Source organism: Pinus tabuliformis, chromosome 3_1, assembly GCF_031772625.1.
Source record: "Pinus tabuliformis cultivar Carrire ecotype Pingquan chromosome 3_1, CPIR1, whole genome shotgun sequence".
In the NCBI taxonomy this organism is placed as follows: Eukaryota; Viridiplantae; Streptophyta; class Pinopsida; order Pinales; family Pinaceae; genus Pinus; species Pinus tabuliformis.
In genome coordinates, this window is record NC_142301.1 from 314563589 (window position 1) to 314577518 (window position 13930).

Genomic DNA, 13930 nt, shown 5'->3' on the forward strand with positions numbered 1-13930 from the left:
GTGGGATCATACCATTTTGGATTAATTGCATAAGCTGCCATATGAAGAGAGGTGTTCAGTTTATTCCAACGCCCATGTATAAACTCTTTCAATTGTGGCCATAAAGTAGGATCCTTCCTATCTGTGACGGTTTGGATCCTCTCACACATGGAGTCCATGTTCTCATAAATCTCACCTAAACATGGACCATTTGTGTCTGCATAGCGGATCATATCACAAATTGGTTCTATAATTTCCACAACAAATTTGGCATCAACCCAAAAATTATAATTCAAAATCAACCTCTTCACCTCCAAAGTTGCATCTGAGGTAGATAACCTCCACCGTTCCCACATGTCACTGACGACTGTGGCAGATAACTCCTTCATCTCCACAAGCTACCTAAGTAAAATGTAGTAAGTTGCCAATCTAGTATCTGCTGGTTTAAGAAGCTCCATTTTTGCATGCTTGCGGTAAATGGCTTGTGACTGATGATGGTTGCATATAAACATTTGAATTTTTCGGCCATTTTCATTTAATGCTTGAATCCATTCAATTTTGCCAATGTCCTTCAATGCATTATTCATAGCATGCACTGCACATGGTGTCCAAAAAATATGCCTGGGTACATCAAGGACAAAATTAAAATATTAATAAATCAAAATGTAATCAAGGACTAAAGTTAAAACAAATCAAACTTGTACTCAAAATAAAAAATGTAATTTATCATTTATGTAATTTAAATAGAAGATAAATCAAACTTGAAACTTGAAACTTGTCACTTACTTGTACTCCTTCTGAACCATTGCTCCTGCTGCTTTGCACACTAGAGCTGCATCAGTAATAACTTGAACAACATTGGATGGCCCCACCTCTGCAATGGCATCACATAATTGGTCTTTTAAGAACATAGTGTTCTTTTCTTGACCAGATCAATCAATGGCCCTAAGAAAATAAGGCCCAGACATGGAAGAGACAATGATGTTTATTAATGGACGATTCCTACAATCAGTCCATCCATCCATGACAATGGAGCATCCATCTACACTCCAAGATGCCTTCATGGGTGCCATTTCCTTCTCAAGACGGGCTTTCTCCTTGTCCACCAACACAGTTCGAAGCTTTTCATAACCAGGAGCTTTATACCCTTGAGGTCCATCGTTAATAGCACGAACCATTTGCTCAAAATAGGGGGAACGAGCTACATTGAAGGGAATGCCACATGCAAGAAAAAATCTTGCTATTGCAAGATCAACACCCTCCCTACCTTTCATATCAAACATGTCATAAATGCCACCAAGTTTAGGCTTCTTGCGTGTTTGACTGGTAGTGCTTTTTGATGCTCTAGATGACACTGACACATGCTCATCACCAACTTCAACTTCATCATCAAATGGTAATTCTTCTTCATTTGAATCATCATTTTCATCCACATTGTGACATGGCCTAGAGATTTCTTTGCTTGCCTTACCATCAGCCTTTTGTTGCTCTCTTTGTGCACTAGGGAGTCTAGTGGGATCATTTGGGTCTCCAGTGCAAGCATCAACACCCTTCCTTGGTATCTGCATAAAATGAGCTTTAACTCTGGTATAACTCCCTTTCCATTCAAGCTGACATAAAGTGCATTTTGTTGTTGCTGTCCCCCCAGCACCTTTTGGAGGTTTTTGCCTATCCACATATTTCCAAAGTGGATATTGTGGACTTGCTGAAGACATTTTTTGTTTTGCAAATTTTGGAAGACAATTTGAATCTGTTTAACAAAATTCAAAGTAAAAGTTATGTTAATAGATGTTAATAATAAAATTATAAATATTAATGAGAGACTAAGCTATATTTTTATTTTATGACAGCATAACATTCTTTTGAATCTTTTCTGTGTAACCATGACAGCTATGTGAGAGAGCTCAAGGCTACTACTAAAACTGAAAATTCAAAATACATACTAGGATACGGCATGCATAAATGACATGTTTATGCTACTTATAAGTTATTTCAAAAATTCAAACATAAAATAAGAATTTACATGTAACATTGTAAGATGTCTAATGCCAAAGCAGCGAGTCCAACATTTACTTAACTTAAGTAAATGCTAGACTCAGCTATTTTGGTGAAACTTGGGACAGATTTTGTCACACACATCTGACTGAGATACACTAGCCAAGTTTCCTACAAACTCAGGAGTACACTCAAAAATCCCAAAGTATTCTGAGTTCTCAAAGACTCAACATTTTAAACTTTATTTTATTGGGCTGTCTTGTGTGTTTGGTGGGACAGCAGTGAAATATATGCTGCCATAATTTATACTTTAATGTAGCCACAAGCCTAAAAAAAACCACAGAATTTATATGTAATGATTCAAAATATATATAGTATAAAAAACGCTCTTGATCTAGAAGCTTCTAAAAATTGTGTCCCCCACTCTGGCTCCCACTTCCAAGCAGCCTTGGTTCTTATACCTATTAGTTCTTTTTTAATAAAAAGGGATGCAATAATATTGGAGGTCAAATAACTTGTATTTTCCAGTTTTTTGGTCTTTGACAAATGCACCTGGAAGTTACCGTGCCTACATATCTCTCAAAGTAAGCTTCATAGGTTCATGATTTTAAAAAGTGTTTTAGCTCTACTGCAGGTTCAAAAGGCATTCAAAATGCCTCAATCTATTTCTCTCATTGGCCATGGTAGTGGCTATCGAACTAATTGGATGAAGTAATGTTTATTTTTCTGTTATCCCTTCCTATGGCTAGCTGTGAAGATTGTCATGAAGGAACTGTTTTAGACTTTAGTTGTGAATAACATGATAACTGGATTTTGTGAAATATTTTGAAATTACAATAGAAAACATTTATGCATTTTTTTCTCCATCTCTTGGGTATTTCCAGAAGTCAGGTTGCCTGTGTCCAAAATGTGTGGGGTATAGGGAATTGGTCCCAACTACATTTTCAGTGATTATAGCAATTCAATAGTCAATTTGGAACTCAAAAATTCAGAATGTGTATAACAAACAGAGCCAGAAAGGCACTCATCCCATCACATACACACAAACCAGGATACAAAACTAGGGAAAATCAGAAGACTGTATAGAACAGTATGGAATCATATGGAACAATAAAAAATAGGACAAGACAGGCACCCAACCTGAGGCATACTTAGCAAGTCATAAAACAAAAATGTGCATAGAACTCCAGGCATTGTTGAATAGATTTAATGGTGCACTCAGAACATGAACAAGCATCTACACACGTCTCCAAGACACGGAAGAGAAATGTGCATTACCATAGAATGTGCAGATAACGCAGTAGTATAGGGATTCCGGATTACAGAAGCCTGAGGTGTAGAATCCTAACAGACCTAGAACTTACGGGAAAATATCTGACTGAATTTAGTAAAGAGTCAAGACTTATATGTTTAAGGGAGAACTCAGAATATTAAATAACAAACGTAATACTAATAGTAATAAGTTAATAACCCGAAAATTGAAAATGAAAACTTGAGGTCCGAGGAGCACCGTAAGAAAATAAACTAGCGAACAAAGAGACTATACCACTGCTGTTGAAAATAAACTAGCTGAGTAAGAAAATTGAAAACGAAAACTTGAGGAGCACCGTAAAGTAGTAAATACCACTGCCGTTGAAGCTGCTCTGTCCACTGCCGCTGAAGCTGCCCACTGCTGCTGAAGCTGCCCACTACCGCCGGAAATGGTAAACGGGAACGGCTCAACCAAATGGAAAAAAGTTAAAACAAAAATGAAATCACTAATCAGAAATTTCGATGTGTGCGTTCAAAGAGAGTTAAAGATTTAGGGTTTTTAAAGTTTTTTACATTTGTTAAAAGTTAAAACTTAATAATAAAATATTTTTAAATTTTTAAATTTTTTTTTTTAATTTCAATAAAAAAAATTATTTGAAAATTAAATTTTTAATATAGTTTTTTTTATGAAGAACCCAAAGAACCCAGTAAAGGAAAAGAACCCAATTTTTTTTTTTGAAGAACCCGATTCTTCTGGGTTCTTCTGAGAAGAACCCGTACCCGAATCTGGTACTTAGGTGCGGGAACCCGGGACGGGTTCGAGAACCCCACCCTCGGGTGCGGGAGCCCGTGCAACATAGATTTCATGTTGAAGGTCTTTTATTTTAGAGTTCAAGCACCCATTGAGTGCTTTTGTGGTTTGTCCAAGGCCAAGAAGTCAAAAGAGTCATTGTCATATGATGAAGGGCCCAACTGGCACATTGTAACTTGTAAAAAGAATTATTTTTGTATTTAAAAATGTTAAAATACCCTCCAAGACCAATTCGGCCTACCAGCTAAGAAGTCGGCCTAATTTGGGGTACTTCGTCCACCTTGGAAGCCTATATATAGGAGGGAACTCGACCTCCTATGGACACAATTCATTCTCTCATCAAGCAAGTGAAGGAGAAGAAGAAAAAGCTAGCGAAAGAAGAAGGACAAAGATCAAGTGATCGGGTTATTTCCTATGTTGCCAGGAAACGTGGGTGCGGGGACGGGGACGGCATTTTTGGAAACAGGGTGCATGGGTTCGTCAGGTAACATAATAATATTAAATTTTAATAATTATATTTTATAAATTATAAATTTATAATTAATAATATATATTAAATTTGAATTTGTATATTTTTTCAACTTTAAACAAGAAAACTTTAATGATAATCATTTAAACATGTTTAGTCTCTCCCATATAGAAACACAATTTTTTCATAGGAGATTCTTCTCAACCTGATAGTGGTCTAGACTTTTCTTGATGTCTAATCATCCACCTGCCCCATGCATGGTGTGCTCTGTGGTAGAGCAATCCCAAAAAGTTAAAACAGTGGCAGCCTTACCCTTCCACAAAACACGCTTATTCTTTTAGGCATATTTTCCTAGTTTTAATCTTAACATGATGTTATCAGAATGCTGTGAGAAATTGGCAGATTTTGATACTTAATTTAGCCATTTTCCAAAATAGCCCTTCACCATTTAACAGCATCAGCTGATTACAGCTTATGGCTGGTCTCAATCCTACTTTCTATTTGACCGAAAATGTCTGAACCTGTATGTGTGAATTTACAGTTTATAATTTGATGGTTATTAACTTATTTGGCTCGGGAATGAATGTTTCATAAATTCATTCCAAATTGATTTACAAGAATCTGCAGGCTCAAATTACAGAGTAAGAGGTCTCTTTTCCAGTTTTGGTTTCGATGCCATATAATATTAAAGGCATTGAAGATCCACAAATACAGGAGATTCATAATTTACATTGAGACTCTAACAAACCTTGGGCATAAGTTTTGAAATTGTTTTTATAAATTTATAGCATAAGACTAATGGAGAGACTGATCATAAGAGTCTCCTGCGGTAGGAAGGGACTCATGAATGTGCAAACAGCTACCCTTTTTTTTCCAACTATGGTCATCACCTTATTAAATATTTCCACAAAGCTACAGCCAATATGATATGATATTCTGCTTGTGGGATTGTACACCCATAATGTTCCTTTTATAATATTGAGATATCATAATCATATATGATTTCAGAATACTGTGTCGCTCATAAGTTTTCAAAAACTTATCACTGTTGATAAATTTTTACAATGATTCATTACCCTTGAGCAGCACGTCATGCCCACAGAGCAATGCTAAGGCATGTGAACAAAGACAGTCTTTGGAAACTGTAATCTTTGGAAATGATGGTAGAAAATTTCCTTGAGAAACATTCAGAAGACCTTACAACCATCTCTGAAGGACAATCCAGACCAATGACCATCAATGACTCCAAAAATGATATCATTTGTTTATGGCATATATTCTATATTCTATGGCATATCATTCGTTTATGGCATATTAAATTTCGGTAAAAAAAAATTATTTGAAAATTAAATTTTTAATATAGTTTTTTTATGAAGAACCCAAAGAACCCAACCCGAAGAACCCGAAGAACCCAAGCACACAAAGAACCCAAAGAACCCGAAGAACCCAAGAACCCAAGCACTCGAAGAACCCAAGAACCCGTTAAAGGAAAAGAACCCAAATTTTTTTTTTTGAAGAACCCGGTTCTTCTGGGTTCGTCTGGGAAGAACCCGTACCCGAATCCGGTACTTGGGTGCGGGAACCCGGGACGGGTTCGAGAACCCCACCCCCGGGTGCGGGTACCCGTGCAACACAGGTTATTTCTCTCTCTCTCATCACATGTGCGAAGGAAGGAGACTAGGGTTTCTGCTGCTGACCTTCTACGGATTCCTATAAAGCTTTTTCTTCAGAGATTTTTTATTGAGGTACTAACTCTATTTTTCTATTTCCAGGACCTTGCGGAACTCTTTTCAACATAACATGGAATTTTTTATCATTTTCGTACTTAATTAAATTTAAACATTCATAAATTTTATAATATCGCAGATAAACATATTCTACTGTAATATACAGCGTGTTAAATCTTCAACGATGCAATGAAACAATAAAGACAACTCCCCCGATTAAAAGGAAACAGAAAGAACTGGCTTTGCACAGCTGACAATTTTTCTATGTTTATTTATGTCACCCCTAACTTGCCAGAGAAGTTGTCCCTTGCAAAATCAAAATATCAGTAATATCATAACTTGCCAGAGAAGTCCACCCCTGCAATGTCAAAGTATCAAAATCAAAATCATATCCTAATCGTTCTAGTTGCCCAACTCACGAAACAGACAATTTATCTTTATGATGGTCGAAGATACAGGAAATGTAATGGACGATGCTTTTAACCAATTACATCTTAATAGCTGTCAATGGTTCCAAATTCATCGTGTCCATGCAATATTGACTGTATGCAGAAGAATCGAGCACAGTCACGCATCTCCAGCACCAGCAATGTCATCAGGAGGATGACGTGAGGTCGAAGCTGAAGGATGAAATTCAACAGCCACAGAATTCCGGGAAGAAGAGACGCTATAGAGGGGTGAGGCAAAGACCGTGGGACAAATGGGCCTTGATGTTATTGACTCTCAAAACATTCTAGAAGAGAAAGTGCAATCTGTACTTGAGTCTTGGCCATTTTGTATAGATAAACCAATGCAACTTTTGGTAAAACATATGAGGAGACAATGGGAAACCTTGTCTAAAAGATTATTGCAGAATAATTTATCAGAAAAGAGCCATTTACTGATACAAAAGCTGATGTGAAACAAGAGTATTAACCATATCCACACAAATGAGCACCAAATCCAAGAGACTGCAGCATTTTGGTGATGAAGCTCCAATCTGTTCTGTCATGAGCTTTGTCAGAATCAATTTTCAGTAGGATAGCATTTTGTTTAGTCTCCCTAGCCCATTCCATAGCCACCCATACGGAAATTACTGTACCAGAAAGAACTCCGCCTAAACAAGTATGGTCATGTCTAATGATGCTGCCTTCCCCAAGATTTTTATAAGATACATGTAGCAAAGCTATATGATGCTGCCCACTAATAGAATACTTGGCTACAGGTTTTGGAATTAATTTGATCAACCCCTAGTTTAAAACTCTGGCAATTTTCCATGACAAAAAACCTCTTTAGCCATCCGATATAAGTCATCCCCTATGTTATGACTGATATGGTGGTTGAAGCCAAAAATCGTTGTTTTAAATTTTTTCCTAGTAAGGTCTCCCCTATGGAAAGGGATAGACTAAATGCTGAAATCACTGAGGAGAGCTTTTATGAAAATTGGTAAATATCCCACATTTGAACTGCATGATCAACAGTTTTTCAACAGATACGAAATGACTTGATTGAAACGTTGAAGTTGTTGGTCTTTTTAAAATTGTTTTTCATTTATCATCATGATTGTACTCGATGAATTCTTACGAGGCTGATAGACCTTTTCAATCGCCCTGATTATGGGGAAATCTAAGCTACAAGCCTTAAGAATCTTGAAGATTACTATTATTTTCGAAGCTATCCATAAATTATAGGTGACTAAATATATTGTTCCTAGTTTCTTATTGTATTTTCTGCCTTTGTAATATATCCCTTAGATTCATTTGGTTTTTCTCGTACAATAGTTATGCTTTGTTTATTGTATGCTTTATCTTTTAGCTTACAGGAGTTGATTTAGCACTCTTACTGTTTGTCACCACTAGATAGTACTTTTGAGTCCCATTGGCCTAACTTTTTGGTCATTTGTGGGCATTAATAAGATTATCATATCCTATCTTTGCTTATACAGATAGTTAAAGGTATCGATGCCCTCTCTCGGGAGCAGCTGGCAAATTTGGCTACAATTTTAGGAGTTGAGAGACTCATTCCTGTATTTGGCACAGTTCCTCTACTGGGATCCGTTAGGTCTGCTGCTTTCCTTCCTACAGTTACAGACGAAGATAAAATTGTTCTGAACAATGTTCGAAGAATTCTAGAGTTCCTGACTGCGAGATCATCATTCTCAGATTCTTTTAGCCAGGTAAGCAGGTCCATTATTGTTTATTTAATGTTAAGAGATTCCTTTAAAACAACCTAGGTATTTTGCATTTTTCCAATTACAGAGTTTTTAGAGTTTTCAAAAGTAAATGTGATCTTAGAAGCACTGAGACTTCAACTCTAGTTTGAAATTGCCTCTTTGTTTCATTAATTTAATTCTAGTTATGTGGATGTAAGAGTGTTGGTATATTACTCTCTACAATCAGTTTGTGTGCAATGTCTTCTTAAGTCTTGGTAAAACATTGGTAATCAATTCAATGTCAGTACTACTTATCTAGCATTAATGATGTGGAAATTTGGGAAGAATTTTATGCAATGTTCCTCCAAGATGGAAACCCTAGTTCTTTTCCCCTCAACTTGAGAACTTCCTTGAAGGTTGTATGAGCTAGTACTTGTTGAGTATATCATAAGAAGCCTTTTCTCTCGGACCTTGACCTTGTGAATACCTATTACCATAAAAGACCTCAAAACCCTTGGTGTTGTGCCTTCTTTTTTGTGGCTTTTATTATAGAGCGATTTGCTTCTTTGAAGCCTTGTACCTTTATTGAGCCTCTCTTTCAAATGAGCTTTAACTTGATCACTTTGTGCCCTATACCTAGCATATCTATTCTAAGTGATCTCCTTCCTACCACGACTCCTACCATTAGTGAAAATCCATAAAGAGCAAGATATGTAGGTTGTGGTGACAATGGAACATGTGAAAATTTGGAAAACCCAAATTTCCACTGCAACAACTGATTAAGTATCTTCTATTTGTTAAATTACTGAACAAATTATTTACTGCATCCTACAACAAATACCGAAACTAATACACTGCGGCCTTCACCAATTAAAATTATATGCACAAACAAGAAATTGAGCAAGAAAGAAATACACAGCAAATGACACCATTATTTTTGGACAAATGTCCGCGGAAAAACCCAATGCGGGAAAGCCGGTGCAGTAGCTGAGGGTTTGTATTATTAAGCAGGAGTTTTCTGAATACAATCTTTGGATGCCTTGCTGGCTATCCAATACAGAGAATCTGACTGGGAAAAGATTAGTGAGAAATACCTCACACTATCACTGGCAATCTGACAATGATCCAGGCCCTGGATGGCTAGCCCCACACTGCCTTTACGCAATCACTGCGTCAACCTCTCTGGGGATCTTCATCACCTCTTCCCGGATCTCCTGTTGTCTCGAGCTTTGTTCCAATGGCTCTCTGGTCTCACACCTCGGCTTCTAGCACTGGAATTCGACTTTCCAGCTGAATTTCGGACTCCCTCTGAAGCTATGTGTTGCCTCTATGTGAGCTTACGCTGCCCAACATAGCCTCTGTGTTGCCTCTTCTGGATCTCTCTTTGCCTCCTCTGCAATGTATTCGCGGATCAAGAAATCTCCCTCTGGAACTATCCCTTCCCCTCATTGCAAGAAATCTCCTTGATTGATTCTCTAGCAACTGTTGTGCTGCCCTCTCTGAGAAATTCGATCTCTTGATATTTCTCCTCTGTGTTTTCCAAATGTCCATCAAGCCTCCTCTTATAATCTTCTCGTTGAGAACCAACGGCCCAGATTAGATTATAATCAATGGCTTAGATCATTTTGGCTTGATCCTCATCTTCTTCTAGAAGTTTCACCCCCAGTTTGATTAATACCCTTTAATTATTTTAATTTCCTAAGTTTAGACTTAGGCACCCATTAAAAATAATTAATTATTTTAATAAAACCTTCTCCGGGTGGAATTTCCCAAAACGATTTCTGGGTATTCTGGAATACATGTGTCCAAGCCTCCCTGCAAATTTTGAGGCTTAGAGCACATCCGATGCTACCAGAAATCAACACTTCCTCTTAGCGAGGAATGTGCTCTAGTAATGCAACCTGCTGAAGCATCACCCTTCTCTATAACATCTCCCTCTGCGCTACCGATGTCTGACATCACTGCCCACCAACGACTGTGTAAATGATGCATTTGTACTGTTGTTGACCCTACCACTGCCAACACTGCATATGTACTGCAACCCTCATAAGTTTTGCATTTGTGTTGTTGTTGGCACTGCCACTGCCAACACTGCATCTACACTGCAACCTTCTCCAATTGTTGTTGCTACTGCATTAGCAATAGAAAAGCATCCAAAATTACTAAACAAGTGTTCAGCATGATGCATCTGTTGTTGGAGTTCTTACTACTGCTAATCTCTGCGTTAACCCTCTGAAGCCTTTGCGTCAATGTTGCACGAAGCGGGAGCGAAGCGGAAGCGCGAAGCGGAAGCGCGGAGCGCGGAAGCGTCATTTTCCAAAAATCTAGGGAGCGAAGCGTCCGCGGAAGCGTCTGCTATATATATATATTTTTATATATTTTTTTGCATTTATACTCAAAACAAACATCCCAAATACCAAATTAATTGTAGAAGACATGAAAACATGCATATTTTTGCATAAATCAAGATAGATATGGCATCCATGATTCCGTTGTAGTTACTAGTATGTACAACAATCATCTATATTCTAGCTATTACAAACATACATCAAATTTTTAAGCATATTATAAAACATAAAACATTTAAGCATATTATAAAACATAAAACATAGAGCATATTATGATTTATCTAGCAAGTGAGCAACTGTCAACATTTGTCATGTCCAAAATTCAAATAATAATGTTTACAAAATATGTCACTTGGTCACCGCCAAGCCAAAAAGGTTCAAAATTCAAATTCACAAGTCTACAAGTCTAAAGTAATCTATGACAAAAAGAAGTAGATTGTGAATATATCTACTAATCTCTCCTCCTTCCACCACGAATAGAACGTGATGGCGGGCCTCCACGTGGTGGCAATGAAGAAGATGGTCCCTGTGTAAGTCGTGGCACTGGAACTGATGAAGAAGAACCCCCTGCCGTTGGTGTTGAACCATGGAACCTAGAAACCAAGGGACCAGATGGGGGTGGGGGTGGTGGCATATCAACACCCGTGTCATCATCCTAGAATCGCTCAAAAAATTCATGCAAAAAAAAAAACACTAGTTAACAAAAAAATTAAAAACATGAATTAGAGAAATGCTTTATAAGGGAAAATTGGAAAATTCATACCACAATGGACATACCTGGATAAGAGAATCCTCTAATTGCTCTAGTCGCAACACTCCATCCTCCAAATTGGGCTCCTCTGGATTCTTGTCCCAAGTCAACAAGTCTTTATTAGACTTTGCATCTTCACAGTAATGGGACAACAATCGCAAGTTGTAATGAACATAAACCAAGCTCTCTGCCCGGTCTAAATTCAACCTGTTCCTTTTAACACTGTGGATGAAAGAATAAGAGCTCCAACACCTCTCTGCAGAAGAAGTGTTTACCACCTGTGATAGCACCCGCAATGCCAAACTCTGTAGAAGTGGAGTAGGCCCTCCATGCATGTTCCACCACTCAAGAGCAGAAAAATGCTCTCGATCTTGAATTGCATGCATGCTCGAAAATGGACCAGTGTTGCTCGTATAGTTGCTCACCTGTCTCCGTACCAATGCAGCCTCCTCCTCATCAGGGATTAATCTACTCAATGCAGCCATATATTTTTCGTGAACCTCTTTATCTTGGTGTGGTTTTCTCCTGACTCCCCCCCCAGGTGCTGGTTTTGAAAGCCATGATGGATGATAGTATTTAGGTGTCAAAACATATGCTAATGCATGCAATGGAACATTTAGCATATCCCATCGTTTTTCCACCTCTTCACGAATATAATTGTACAAGGTGGTATCTCTAGGCTCAACAATGTCTTTAATCTGCCCCAACATGCTATCCATTTGCTCATACACCTCCCCAATTACTGGTCGATCTGATTCTGCAAACTTGATCATGTAATAAATTGGTTTGGTGAATTGCAAAACATATTTAACCTGTGACCAAAAGTAACTGTCAAGAACAGTGTCCTTGACTTCATTAGCACCATCTGTACTGACGTTAATTTCATCCCATGTTTCAGCACACACCAGATTAGTTAAAGCTTGTCTCACCCTCACTAGCCGCCTAAAGGTGAGGTACTAACTAGCAAATCTTGTCTTTGCAATTTTAAGCAATTGCAACTTGGAGTAAGTGCCATAGAAGTAGTTTACCCTTGTATGCCTTGTGATGAATTTAATGAGCTGCTTCCCTTTCCTGTAAACCTCAGCAATCCACCCACAATCTTTGTGTTTCACAATATCATGCATCAAAAGGTTCAATGTGTGAACCAGGCACCCAGACCAAAAGATGTGTGGATGAGTACGCTCAATAATTTTTCCTGCTAACTTACAATTTGCTGCATTATCTGTGATCACTTGAACCACATTATTCGGACCAACATCTTTGATTGATTTCAATAGGAGATCTGCAATGTTTGGTGCAGTTGCACTGATGGAGGAGGAGTCATGAGATGCAATAAATACTGCACCACTAGAAGAAACACCAACAACATTTATCAAATGTTGGTTTCTAATATTTGTCCACCCATCTGATACAATGGATACCCCAGAATCCACCCACTCATGTGTAAAACGTGTCAAAGCTCTTTGAACCTTAGCTTTTTCTCTTTCTAATAACACTGTTCTAGCTTTCTCATAGTTGGGGGCCTTGTATCCTTTTGGGGCTTCATTGATGGCCTTTACCATTTCATGCCAATAGGGAGAGCGAAGCACATTGAATGGTACACCGCAAGCACAAAGAAAACGGACTATCTTTCCATCCACATCATCCCTCCCAGTAACATTAAGGAAATCCCCTATTGTTTTTCTACCTCCAGAGGTTGCAAAAGTACCATGAGGAGATGGGCAACTACCAAATTTAGAGGTTGCACTTGATTCAGAATGAGTTTTTTGTTTCTTGTTTTTTCGTTGTGCAGCCATCTCTATTTTGATGTATTTTTGTCTTTGTTCACTTGAAATGTTTGGGCAAATGGTTACCCCCACAGAACCCTTTTTTTCATCACTGTCTAGCACCCCACAAAGATGCCTCCTCAGACGGGTATATGAACCCGTATATGGTTTTCCTCCATGACAACCATGAGGGCACATCCATTTGTAAGATCCACCACCCTTTCCCCCTTCAAGTTTGGTCACATAGTTCCACAAGGGATTTGATGTACCTTTCCCATCTTGTGCTTCAGTGTCCTCTTCAAGTTCATCCCCTTCCTCTTCAAACCCTTCCTCCTCATCATACATTGGGTCACTACTATTAGGACCAAGTTCATCCCCTTCCTCTTCCCCTCTATTCCTCACCCTTGCCATCATTAAAACCAAGAGTGGAATGATACATAGAAGCCAAAAGAACACCATCTTGGAATATGGATATAGGTGGTGGACAACCTGTAAATAAAGGAGCAAGTAGAAACAATGGGAAAGAGTAGGAGAGAGAGGAGAAAAATACAATTTTTTTTTCAAAAAAACAAGGGAGTTTGGGGTTTGAACTTACCTCTTTAGCTCTTGTAGATGAAGTCCTCCAAGCTCTTGCTCCAAGCTCCTCCTCCTTCTCCTAGCTCCTCCTTCTTCACTCCTCCAAGCTCTCCTCTCTTCTCCTCT

At 38.2% G+C, this 13930-nt stretch overlaps 1 protein-coding gene across 3 annotated transcripts in view; it reads left to right on the plus strand.

Moving 5' to 3' along the window:
• Nucleotides 1-13930, plus strand: part of LOC149187038 (Protein kinase superfamily protein) — a 409207-nt gene that overhangs the window by 330855 nt on the left and 64422 nt on the right. For 2 of the 3 annotated variants that reach the window (XM_089411265.1, XM_089411264.1), the window contains exon 12: nt 8157-8387. The exons of the other annotated variant lie outside the window; for it this stretch is intronic. In XM_089411265.1, the coding sequence (XP_089267391.1) occupies nt 8157-8387 (231 nt within the window). The remainder of the gene's footprint in view (nt 1-8156; nt 8388-13930) is intronic. 3 annotated transcript variants of the gene reach the window in all.